At 29.1% G+C, this 14,424-nt stretch overlaps 1 protein-coding gene across 1 annotated transcript in view; it reads left to right on the top strand.

Moving 5' to 3' along the window:
• LOC142319757 (uncharacterized) overlaps positions 1-13,685 on the top strand; it is a 124,071-nt gene extending 110,386 nt beyond the window's left edge. Inside the window, exons 3-4 of the mRNA XM_075357392.1 lie at positions 8,882-9,061; positions 12,911-13,685. Coding sequence (XP_075213507.1) covers positions 8,882-9,061; positions 12,911-13,293 — 563 coding nt within the window. The 3' untranslated portion in view covers positions 13,294-13,685. The remainder of the gene's footprint in view (positions 1-8,881; positions 9,062-12,910) is intronic.
• Positions 13,686-14,424: the final 739 nt, after the last annotated feature.

The raw sequence follows: 14,424 nt of genomic DNA, 5'->3' as shown, positions 1-14,424 counted from the left end.
GACATATTGAATTTTTATACCTTTTTAATGTTTATTTTAATTTTTTACACGTAAATATTGTCTAAATACACTTATTATTACTTAAATCGATCTATCTCGACAAATTCTAAAAACAAACATACGAATCACCGCGTTATCACGTCTAAGTTGTAAGCTACCCGAATGGAAATGAACGAGAGCGCCAATTTCGGCCGATCTGCGCTGTACCCCCTCCCACCAACCGACTCACCAGTGACGTAAACTCAAAGTCGTATCGGCGAGCTGACCACGTAATTAATAAGATAACACCAACTTTACGCCTCTGAAGCTAATAGTTAGGGAGTTATTAAGGCAGAACGATATAGATCTTTTCCTTACGTACAAATTTCTGTTCTGGTACCCGTTCTGTTCTCGTACGATATAGATCTTTTCGTTACGTACAAATTTCTGTTCTGGTACCCGTACGTTTCGGTATGATTTTAAAGACGTTTCACGTCAAAAGAAAGTAAATAAATATTCAATTTTACGTAAATATGGGTAAATAATTATCATTCATTAATGAATTGCAGTATAGAAAGTAAGACCTGAACTGTGAGTTGCGTTAAAAACGAATAGAAATTGAATTTTATTTATTTCGGGGAGATCACGACTCGAAAGGTCACAAAAACTCATGTCTATTTCTTTTTTTTAACCTCTGGAATCACCGTTAGGTGTTGGTTTAGAGGATGAAATGAAATGCCAATTTTTTAGCGTGTGAAAATGCCATTCCTGTCTGGGATTCAAACACCCGGGACATCCGGATGAAAGCCAAGACGCTACCACTTGCGCCAAGCAGGCCGGCTCATAACTCATATCTAACCTCGTTTATTGTAGTAATACCAAATAAAATACGATGTACTATTTAAATGCTACTAATTAATATTTCTTATTTAAATACGATGTTAAAATATTTATTAAAATCATTTATTTATTTATTTTTTAACGACTTTTGGAAGAAAAGTATAGTATTACTTTCGGTCGCATGGTGAGAGTGAGGGGATGCATTCACTTAAATTTCTTATATATTTATAGGCATATGGTAAAAAAAAGCATATGGTAAAACTTTACGCTAGAAAATATCCAAAACTACTCGATCAATTTCATTAAAATTTATACATGCTGTAGTAGTGTCTCTGAAGTTGTGTGTGTGAAAATTTGTTGAATATTGGTTAAGCCGTTCTTGAGTTAGGTTTAATTTAAGGACAAAACAGACAACATAACCTCAATTTGAAGTTATGCTGACTTTGACTATGTATTGACTTTGTATGGAGTATTTTTCATACTGCTTATGCAGTGAGCCACACTAGTAAGCGAGTTTGTACTCGATGCTTGCGTGTAGGGTCTACTCGTTATTTTTAATTAATTCATCATATTACGATTATGATAATGTAATTTTCTTGTAAACAGAACATATATTTTAATTAAAGTGTCGCTTTATATGGAAGTGAAACTTGGACGATCGGAGTATCTGAGAAGAAAAGATTAGAAGCTTTTGAAATGCGGTGCTATAGGAGAATGTTAAAAATCAGACGGGTGGATAAAGTGACAAATGAAGAGGTATTGCGGCAAATAGATGAAGAAAGAAGCATTTGGAAAAATACAGTTAAAAGAAGAGACAGACTTATAGGCCACATACTAAGGCATCCTGGAATAGTCGCTTTAATATTGGAAGGACAGGTAGAAGGAAAAAAATGTGTAGGCAGGCCACGTTTTGGAATATGTAAAACAAATTGTTAGAGATGTAGGATGTAGAGGGTATACTGAAATGAAACGACTAGCACTAGATAGGGTATACATTTTTTTAAATAAGCACGAATCTTTAAACATTACAAATAAATCATAAAAAGCGCACGAACACACTCACAAATCGCAGATAAGAGGCTAGTTACGATTATTAAGAAGTTAATTGTTGAAGAGCTGTACAATAACTTCGATTTAAATTCTGAAAAGATCAGTGTTGCCAACTTTAGGTTTGCAATAAAGTTAAAGAATTCCAATTAATATAGTATTCAATTAATATAGTTATTCCGGTTTTTGTAGAATGTTTTAAAACTTTTTTGTGACTATTTAGTTAACTAAATACTTCATTATACCGTGTTTGGTTATTTATTAACTGTCTTTTTAAAACAAACAAATGAATGGATTGGAAAAAATTCCAGAATAAGTCTTTTCATTTATTTTTTTCTGTTTCTTCTTCAGTAAAATTTGATTTTTTAAAAACTTTATTTTTTTTTATCGGACTTATTTACTTTTAGGATTAAATTCTCTACGAGGCTTTTGATAAATTTTACGCATTTATTGGTCACTTAACAAAGTTATTGTATTGCAAACCTAAAAAAAACGGTTTTCAGTTTTACTTCGGATATCATTAAAACTACTGAAGATACCGTTTTTAAATCTATTTTTTTTTTTTCAATTTTTCAAGTCAAAAACCATAGGAAGCCATTAATTTCACACCTAAATTAACGTACTTAAAATTTCAGTACGACCTCATTTCACCGGGTGAGCTGAATTCCTTTGAAATCTTTCGCTAGCCGTAACTTCCTAATAAAGCGTTTTCCCAATGTTTATACATAACGTTTTTTCACTATTTTTATGAGAAAAATAATCGTGTGAAGTATGTCAGTTTCCTCGTAGGACATTCTGAATAAATTTACTGATAAGGAATAAATTCCGTATTATTTATTTTTTTATTATAAAAAAAATAGAGCATTATTATATTGTTATATTTGTTATCACATTGTCGCTACATAAATTTAATCAGGTAAAAAATAATTTTTTATCGGCGTTGATCCCATAGTACCTGCACTGCTTATGATATTATTAAAAAAAAAATCTGGGCTGTAAAATTGGTGTTGAAGGAAACTTTTCAACAGAGCAGTAGTAAAATTTTTGGTCAAAAATGTATAAATACACTTTTTATGTACTTTTAGAAACAGTTTATCTCTAAAATAGGTTTTGTGTAATAAGTGAACGCTATTTCTTTAAAAATAATCAGTGTTGTAAAAAAATATTTCGAACTTTAAGTTATATAATTTCATAAAAATGTGTGTATATTTGGATGTTATATTTGTTGGATTTATAAAAGAGAAAATTTTATTTTTTAGAACTTCGTCGATATTATGCGGTAAAATAATCGTGAATTATTAAGACGTAAATTTCATGTAAACAAATGTTTATCACTAGAATGCATTTAGATTAAAAATATAATGTAAATTAAGGGAAGGAAGATTCAGGAAGAGAGTAGAATCAGGTGAATGCCCTGATAGAAGAAGTTAAGTCCTTGGGCTCTGCGTGAGTAGATATTTAGACGGAAGTTGCGTCAACTGATATACCGAGTGTTACTTCATAGAAACCGTGAGACCTATCACTCGTGACTTTAAAACCGCCTTGCATCATAGGGTAACACTGCTCTATATTGTAGGTATTCTCACCCCGAGGAAAAAAAGTTAAATTAATTTCCATCTCTGACACAATATCTTCTATTCAAATTGATATATAATCAGTGTAATCGTTTAAAAATAGTTTGTAAGAAAAATCTCTCATCAAAATAATTAAAAGCTTCTGTACTTAGTAAATGTAATAATACTTCACGAATTTTATTTCAAGAAGTATTAAATACATAAATAATTCTCTTAAATGAATAAATGAAGGATTTTATTTCTCGTAAAATAATTTAAATCAAGCTTAATACTGCTTTACAAAATTTGAAATTAGAAATTTGAAGTTATATCCAAAAGGGATATCTACGTTGTAATATTTTTTATTGAAACAACCCTTAAGATTATTTGATTTATTGAAGCTAAAAACTAGAACAGAGAGCGAGAAATTAGCTACTTCTAAGGACAGCCTCTTTCTCTCTCTTTTCCTGTTTAGCCTACGGTAACTACCGTTTAGATAATACTTCAGAGGATGAAATGTATGAGTGTAAATGAAGTGTAGTCTTGTACAGTCTCAGTTCGACCATTTCAGAGATGTGTGGTTAATTGAAACCCAACCACCAAAGAACACCGGGGTATCTACGATCTACTATTCAAATCTGTGTAAAAATAACTCTGGCTTTACTAGGACTTGAACGCTGGAACTCTCGGCTCTCCAAATCAGCTGATTTGGGAAGACGCGTTCACTACTAGACCAACCAGGTGGGATCTAAGGACAACCTGTATAGGAGATACCAGCATACACTTGTTACATCAAAAACATTATTCTGTGTACAGCACACAATAAAAAAAATAATAAATTTAATGAATTCTTATTTATTTTCCAATGCGTATTATAAATGTACTTTTACATTATTCCACTGCACAATCTTACAGAAATAATGGTTATACTTTAATACATACCATTTAAATCACACAAATTTTCTAAAACTTAAGAGCCAATAATAAAGACTAAAGAATTTTTATTTTCTGTACTTCTTTTCTTAAGGTAATATTAAAACTCCGCGAAAATACAAAATTACTAACAACAGTAATTAGAATAAAACAATATATATATATATATATATATATATAGTTATATAGCCGCCAATAATTATAATAAGCGTGAGATATAAAACTTTTAAATAATTCTCTCACTAATACTCTTTTAACAGACATAATTGCAGTGCAATATCTGCACAATATCACTGATTAGATTACATTAGAGGCGAATTAAAAATTTATTTTTAACGTTCTGCTACTTAAAATAATTATAGGATCAAATTACATTTTATTTTCAATATATAAATATTTTTCTCAGTAGTAATATAATTACATATTTAATTGTTTTATGACACAAAGTCTGTAATGATAAAGTCATAATAAACAATAGAATATCTGACAGTAATATTAAAAAGAGAATAATTAAAAAACTCTAATGTGGACACCACATGATTTCCTAGTATGCCTATTAAATTACATATACACATTTCTATTATTCTGATTTTTTCTTTTTTTTTATTGTTACGATTATTGAATTTTATAATTTTACGTTAAATTATAATTTAATTTATTTTTTTTTATAATCGCAGGTTAAAAATTATTAATAAATCAATATATTTAAGTTAAAAAAAAGGAAATATCGAAATCGAACCGATGTGCCTTCCCTTTGTAAGATCATAGTATTTTATTAATTAAAATTTTATTTGGCTATAACTCTGGAACCAATGAAATAAGTACCACTTATAATATGTCGTTGAAAAGCTCTCAATAAGGGCATATTACTGCAATTAAAAAAACTCCAAAATCAAAATTGTTTAGGATTTTGGGCTTTTTTGGACATTCTTCGTTCAGTCGATTGCAATCAAAACGGGAGGTGCACAATTAGTTGTTACAACAGTCCTAAATCCAAAATTTCAACATTCTACGGCTAATCCTTCTTGAGTTATGCGAGATACATACGTGCAGACGTCACGTCGAAACGAATCAAATTCAGGGATGGTGAAAATGGATATTTCTGTTGAAATCTGGAAACCGAAATTTTTCGCGATCACAATACTTCCTTTACTTCGTACAAGAAAGTAAAAATTAAATTTAAAAAACCGGGAAATGGTCTCGGCTTTGTCCTAGGCAGATATATACTTCAAATAAACCAAGATTTTTTGTAAATATTATTGACTTATCTATGCAATATTTACAATATAATATTGAGAAAAAGATAAAAAATTATAATAAAAAAAATTTTGGTCATTTTGATCCCCTTAATCGAATGACGAAAAGTAACGAGTTTACTATTTACTTCCTTGTACGAAGTAAAGGAAGTATTGTGATCGCGAAAAATTTCAGTTTTCAGATTTCAACGGAAATATCCATTTTTACTAGTTTCGGCGTGACGTCTGTACAAACGTATGTATCTCGCATAAGATTTACGTATGTATCTCCAAAAGATTTGGATTTTGAACTTTTTCTTAACTGTAGTAATAAGCCCTCTTTGAGAGATTTTCAACGATATATCTATCATAAGTGATACTTATTTTCATTGGTTCCAGAGTTATACCAAAATAAAATTTTTATTAATGAAATATTTGGATCTTACAAGAGGAAGGCACATCGGTTCAAATCCGACTTCATCTCCTTTTTTTTTAATTTAAATATATTGATTTATTAATAATTATTAACCTCTGATTGTAAATTTTTTTTACAGTAAATAATAATGCAATAAAAATAAAAAAAATATAAGAAGTTATTAATGAAATAAGATTTTATGTACTTTTCATTTTAAAAAAATGTGTACATGTAATTTAATAGGCGTACAAGGAAGTCATGTGATGTCCACATTAATTTTTTTTATGGAGATTGATGAAGTAATGAATTGGACGAAAAAACTTTTATCTTCATTTTCACTTATGACAAATAATCTGAAAGTCCTTCCGTTTCTTTTAAAACTATTTTTTTTTAGTATTTGAAAAGAATTAATTGTCATTATCTGAAAAAAATATTATTGAAATTAGTTATTTTATTACCGATTTCAGTATTTTCTTTTCATACAATCAGATTTCAATTAAGTTTAATTGAAATCAATTTTATTTATTTATGTAAATAAAAAAAATGTATACTAAATGTTATTTAAATATAATGAACAAACCCACCGGGTTGGTCTAGTGGTTAACGCGTCTTCCCAAATCAGTTGATTTGGAAGTCGAGAGTTCCAGCGTTCAAGTCCTAGTATCAGCTTAGTTGATTCTACCGGCTTAGAATCCAGAAAGCTTTCTAAAGAAAGCTTTCTGGATTCGGGCCTATAGGCAGCCGCATCCCCTGTTCATACGTGTGAGTGAGGTGTAGACGCTACCACAGTAGTAGCGTCTCGGCCTTTCATCCGGAGCCCCGGGTTCGAATCCCAGTCAGGCGTTACATATTTCATACGCTACAAAGTTTCATTTCTTTAATCCCATGCACAAACTTTTAACTCTCCAGGTTGGTCTATTAGTAAAACTCGTCATCGTAAATCAGCTGATTTCGAAGCGAGAGTTCTAAGGTTTAAATTCTAATAAAGGTAATTGTTTTTAATTCGGTTTTGAATACTAGATCGTGGATACCGGTGTTCTTTGTTGGTTGGGTTTCAATTAACACATCTTAGAAATGGTCAGCCTGAGTCTGTTCAAGTCTACACGTTTATCAGTATATTCACACAGATATTGAATCGTTATCAGATCGAATCAGATATTGAATCAGACAATGAATTGCTGATGCGACTATTAAAAAAAAAATACATCCTTTACTAGGATTCGAACCCGAGAAATCTTGATTTCGAAATCAGCTAATTTACGATAACCAGTTTTATTACTAGACGATGATGGTTAATCTGTTAATTACGTTACTGAAATTTAACAAATACTTGGAAAATTTTTTTGTATTATTATTCTTTAACCCCTTCTGCCTTATTATCTTTTACTGCCTTCAAAAAGTAAGATAGGCATTTTGTAATACTTACTTGATCTCACATTGCTTTTTCCTCCTAATATATGTTATACTATAATAAGATTCATGAGTTTTTCATGAGGCTCAATAAAATTAGATTTAATTATACACTTTATGTGGGTTTGAATACTATATCACGGATACCGGTGTTCTTTGGTGGTTGGGTTTCAATTAACCACACATCTCAGAAATGGTCGACCTGAGAGTACACAAGACTACACTTCACTTACACTCACATATCATCCTCATTCATCCTCCAAGTAATCATTACTCCAGTCATTCATCCGAGTAATACCTGATGGTGATTCCTGGAGGCTAAACAAGAAAAAAATTTAATTGTACAAATTTTCCTTTACGTTATTATTGTTAAATTATAATTTTATTTTATTTATTTTTGAAGAAAACTTTGCTGTCAAATATGATTGATATTAAAACATTTGTATTAAAAAAAAATAAAACAGCTATTAAATTAATACAAAGGTTAATTTTTTACCATGTGATGAGCGTAAGTACTTATGTAACTCAAACTTTTTATCCATTAACTTCAATTAATAATTATAATCTTTGGAATTGTAAGAAACAACTTTGTCAAACATTCCTTTATAAACCATTTAAATAAAATTAGTATCGATCTTTTTTATAATTTGATTACAATGTTCTCTTGAGTATAGGAACATGATGTAAAATTTTTGTAGTTTGAGAAAAATTAAGCCTAACCAGATTTAAACTCAAAACTTTCCTTCCAGATGAAAGACAGCCATTGTACAAAAATAGTACTTTATCTTTTAGGAACCAAAACAACACACAGATATGTAGGTGTAACATGAGAAACAAATAATTTCTGTAAATGGATATAGATTCTAAAGAACAAAAAGCAACCCGTGCCACGTGTACTAATATTTTGACTAGTTATAAAATGAATAAAATAGCTTCCTTATGGTGTTTTGGCTCACTCAATGAATTAGATATACTGTAGACATCAACATATCAAATTTGTCAAATTACAATTTACTTTCAATTCAACAAACCAAATTTTCACTCTATTCATAAGAAGAATTGATTATATACCTTTACCCACAGAGAAAGCAACTGTAACTGATGTCTCTTGTATCTCAGATGATTTATGTATGTCGTAACCATAACACACTTGGACAGTTAATATTAGGTGATGTATTAATGTACCCCTTTTTTCATAGCAGAAATATATGAAATAATTTCAAACAGTACTATGCTGTACAAACTGATTAATAACTAATTCATTAGCAAGTTTATACATCTTACTTTCTATTCAGAAAATCATTTCTATTTATATTACAGAAAACTACCAAACGATTTTCAAAATAGAAGGTTTACAGATTTTTTAATAACGTTTTCATTTTCTTCTATACCTACATTCTTCTAAATTTATATAATTTTAAGAAATTAGAATGCTCTAATTTTTAATATATACTTTTTTTGTTTTTCAGGACCAAAAGAATTCTTTTATCGTGGACACAATTATTTCTTCAGTGGCCATTTACCACAATTTAGAAACACAAGAGTTGATTGGTTAGATGCAAGAAATATATGCAGAGAATTCTGCATGGATCTTGTTTCAATGGAGACACAAGAAGAAAATAATCTTGTCTTCAGGTTGATTCAACAAAGTAAGGAATTTTTTTTTTAGATAATTTCTTTTTTTAGGAATTTAGGAAGAATGAGGAAATTCACCGGGAGTTAGAATCATGGAAGCAATACATAAGCAAAGACTGGCATTTTAATTACATCTGACAAGAATGGATTCAAACAGGATTATAAAGTGAATATTTGATAAGTGTAATAGTGACAAGACAAGTTTGGAATTAACTCAAATAATGAATCACTGATTCGATGACTAGTAAAGTTTATTACCACATGATAACAATATTTTTTTATGAATTCATTAGCTACTGTCAGAACATAACAACAACACTTTCATTAAGCTAAAAATATTTCTGAATTTGTTACATTTTAATTAAAAATATTTCTTTTTGAATTATTGCTTTTCTAAGTAATAAAATTCTGATAATTATCTACAGATGTAGCTTGTGAAAAGTACAAGAATTGAACTAATTTCATTTATTTAAATCAGGGAGTGGAAAAACAAAACAAAATATATGTATATATATTTTTTTACATCATTTATGAGTAATTGTAAGCAGTCCCCAGCAGCAAACAACTCAGTTCGTTTACTGCATTTAAGGAGTTAATCATATTTCAGCTCCTGTGGCTTTTATTTATCCTGCACCATTCTATTATAAGTACAGTAAAATTATTTTCATAAATATTTACAATATCTAACAAGAAATGAATTCAGCTTTCCTCCAAATGCTACATTGAATGAAAAATAATAAATAACATTTTAATTAAATAGCAAACATATAATGAATAAATCTAAGAACCAAACAAGGAAAATTTATTATTAAAAAATTCTTTATTAAAACATTCTTTATTAAAAAAATAATAGTTATTTAAAAAAAAAATAACTATCCAAATAATTCAGCCCCTACTACCAATGCTATTCCACCACCCATAAAAAATTTCTACTGTACTTTGTATAGATGGTAATTTTTTAACTATAAATGTCATTAAAAATGTAAATTAATAAAAACACGTGTAGCACAAGTTAGAAAATTCAAAATAGTCAAATAACCAGAATGAAATGATTTTGTTCATCAAGTACAACTAAGAGCTGTAGCAATAAGTGTTTTTAATAATTTAGATTAATAATCTAACTATCGGTGTAAACACTAAAGAATTCAAAATTCAAGATATATTACATTTTTATACAACCTATTTTATTCATTAAATTAATTATAATTTTATTTGAACATTTTTTCAACTGAGACCTGTAAAAATTGGGTTGCTTCCATATATATATATTTCTTTTTAATAATAAAAGATCTAGATCAATTTTTCCTAGATCTACACAACATAAAAGATATACTTGTCAAACAAAACAATTCTGTTTCAAATACACATTATTAGACAAACTCTAATAATAATAAAAGTAAAATTTATTATTATTCCTCAAGTATTAACTACAAGTATTAGAACCCAAATATAATTACTGATAATTAGAGATGAATTTTGTAACATGTGAAAAATGCCAAAAGCCTAGCTGGTATTTGAACCAGAACCTTCTGGGTAATAATATAGACAACACCATTCTACCATGAAGTTATCAACACAGTTTTATAATATTAATAAATGCTGTACAATAATAGTCCAGGTAATATTTATATTACCTACTCATATTCAATTTATTTTTAAGAAAAATGATAACAGTATATATATGTATATATACTATTTATCATTTTTAGTGGTTAAATTAATTACAAGAAAATGAAGAATTATGATCGTAGCACAGTCAATTGATACACCAAATGTCCTTGGTACAATTCCCAGCAAGTGTATGGGAAATTTACAATCATCAATGTAGTTGCTAGTAACATTAGTAGCTGTTGATATAACTTGAAATAAATTAAAAAATTTATTATTTTATACCTATTTATTTTTCTCATAAGAAAATATACCAGAAAGTAGTGGACAGTAATTCACCATTGTTACCTTACCATTTTCTAAATGCATGTAAAATAATCTATTTTACCAAACATAACATTACTGTCAAAAATCTATGCATATGCAAATTAAACGGCATAAAAATTCTTTTTGTGCATGATATTTAAATAGCAAATTATCCTTGCAACAATAAACTTCAACCCCTTAATAAAAGCCAGGAAAGTTAGTTCAGAGGCAAAAATTTGATTTTTATTCATATTTAATAATTTTCCTTAATTTTTTATTTGATGAATTTTGTTTGTTATGTAGTTTTTATTATTTACTTTTACTTTCCCATCTAGATAGCGCTACAGCAGAGCTGTAGATCTGCAAGGGAAAATATTGTTATCAGTCAAATTTGGACATATGTGGTTTTCACCAGATATTGACAATTTGACACCTAAGGAACCCAAAAAACCTAATGACAAATTTTCCAGGTGTTAATGTGTTCGGTGTTGGCCTCTACTAAATCACCTTCAGAACTACTGGAACAATTTTGACCAAATTTCGTCAGATTACTTCTGTATATGAAGAATTGATGCCATTAAATTATCAACTTAAAAGGTCTAGGGGTTAGGTTGTAGAGCAAGGTCACCCTCAGTACCTGAAGATTTTGCCTAATTAAGGTCATATTTTTCTTAGGCACATTTGTTAACGTTCAAAAAATAACAATATTTGAAAATAAATTTTTTTGCAAAATCACACTCATATCACAAAAATTGCTCTAAACTAATGCTACATAGTGATGTCACAGCTGAGCGGTAGAATTAAATAAATGAATAATATTTAAAGTGTAAGAAAGTAACTCGATCTAGCTGGTTCTCGAACTCAATTGCCCGGTCGACTCAGTACCTGGTGCGTTAAGCCTTGTGGCTACACCAGTCTGCTGATTTTACAAGTGAAATTTGTTTTATGTAAGTTGTGAAATTACATTAATTTAGTTAGTGCTGACCGTCACCGCTAGTACCGCCATACGCGCGGTATTAATAAGATATGAGCATGTGCTTTAGTTATAATCATTAAGGTAAAAAAATGAAAAAATATTATATTTAAATAAAATGATATTTTAAATTGCTGTCTGTGTATACGTGTGTAAGCCATGTATTAGAAATAACCAACATTTGTGTTGTCAGCTTTTCTTTTTTTTTTGTAAAACCAGTATTAAAGTTATTCTTTGAATTTTTTGCTTAAATAAATTGTTCACAAATATTAAACAACTTTTTTATTAGTGAGTGTAGTTGAATAAAGTAAAAATTCCACAACTGAAGAAACAATCATTACCATGTAGAAATATAAAAATATTAAAAAAAAATTATTTTTTTTAGAGTTTTAAAGGGATATAAAATGTTTCATTTTAGCAAGAAATAAACTACAATAAAAAATAGGATTTATTATTTAAATAAATAATTTTTATTGGTAAAGAATATAATCACAAGTAACGGTAAATTAAGATTATTAAAACACAAGTGATTTAAATTTGTTGTTTTATCTGTGAAAATTATTTAATTCACTTACAGAATTATTATAGTTACAAAGTATTATTTATAATTAGATAATTATTTAAATTAAAAAAAAAATTATATCCTAGTTGTTAGCTTCAGTTACTGCTAAAACAGCTAAATATTATCTAAGCTATAAAAAAGGTTTGATGGTGAAATAATTTACACAAGTAAACATGAAACTTGTACTAAAATATAATGAATATTTGCCAAGGTACAACTTATAAAGTAGCAAATACATCACAGCAATGTTCTCTGCCTTTTGATGAACATTGTTTTGCATCATTGTGGTATAGTCAAGAAACTGAAAAATTAATTTGATTGTTACATATAGATATATTTAAACATTTTTTTATTCAGATTTTTTTTAATCATCAGTAGAAGTATGAAACTAAATCTTTATTTTTATTGTTGCAGATGATGTCCCATACATCTGGACAAGTGGAAGATTGTGTGACTTCAAGGGCTGCGAGAACAGGAAAGATTTGGAACCAAAGAGTGTGTATGGATGGTTTTGGTCTGCAAACAGAGTAAAGATGTCTCCTACAACCCAAGTCCCAGCCGGATGGGGATACAATCCATGGTCACAAACTGGACACAAGAAGATTCGTCAACCTGATAATGCAGAATTTGACATCAATGGAACAAATGAATCTTGTTTGAGTGTTCTTAACAATGTATACAATGACGGTATCGCATGGCATGATGTCGCTTGTTATCATGAAAAACCATTCATCTGTGAAGACAGCGAAGAACTGCTCAATTATATTGCATCTACAAATCGTGGCATCCGCCTCTGAGCCAAAGTGTAATTTTTTTTTAATTTTTATGTGATTTTTTTTACTCATTTTTATTTGAAAATCAAAATATTGTAATATATAATTTCCTTTATGCAAAAGAACTGCCAATAAAGTTTTAGTTTAGTGATGTGCTTTATTTTCATAATGGACAATACTAGAGTAATTTTTAAAACACCAACAAAAGAAAATTCATGCACATTTATTTTAATTAATTAAGCGAACAATGTAAAAGGTAAGATATAAAAAATGAATTAAAATTATTTAATCACACAAGAAAAACTTCAATAAAACGATATATATAAAATATTAATATAATTTAGGTATATGTATATTGTATTTATTTATTGTAAGAAGTACTTTTATAAATAAACATTTGATTTTTAAAACATTAACACATTTGATTCTTTTATTTAAGAATTAAAAAAAGTCATATTTAGTTGTCTTGCACAAACAAAATATTTTTTAACTCCTATTAATATTTTCTAAAACATAAAATAATTTCAACTTAAAGTTCACTTACATCTTTTCAACTGTTATCTTTTGTTTTTATATTGTAGAATACATATTGATTAGAAAAAGTAGAACTTAAAACACATGGCAAGGAGCATCCTGAGTAATATTTCCTAAAATTTATTATATATGAAAACCACATTGAAAGAAATGTTTACATATTTTCCCTATAAACCTGATCTTTTCATTAAAAGAATGAGTGAGGAAGGTAGTTTATCACTCAAGTTTTAAAGCAGCAAAAGACACAATGATAAGTTTATACTTGATACTGCTTACTAGCCAACGCCCACTCTTGGGTGTTGAGCTATTTTGTGACACACTGACCAGTAGTCGAGCTTCCATGTAAATGGGGCCTTCATGATCCCTCTGCGAGTGGTCCAGAGCTCTGCAGGTCCCCAGATGGTCAGCATCCATTGCATCCATAGTTTCATGGCCGCAGAGTTGGCATGCTGGAGAAGTCAGAACTTGAATTCAATATAGGTGTGAGGCCAGATAGTCATGTCCGATTTTTAATCTAAATGCAGCAATGCTCAACTGCTTGAGGAAGGCTATAGCTTATAGGACCATGTGTGACAAGGCTCTCCCACTTCTTGCCTGCAACTGATTCTTTGCAGTTTTTGC

The sequence above is a fragment of the Lycorma delicatula genome, chromosome 2 (genome assembly GCF_047948215.1).
Source record: "Lycorma delicatula isolate Av1 chromosome 2, ASM4794821v1, whole genome shotgun sequence".
In the NCBI taxonomy this organism is placed as follows: Eukaryota; Metazoa; Arthropoda; class Insecta; order Hemiptera; family Fulgoridae; genus Lycorma; species Lycorma delicatula.
Note: the sequence above shows the minus strand (reverse complement) of the source record. Positions and strands in the feature narration are given on the sequence as shown.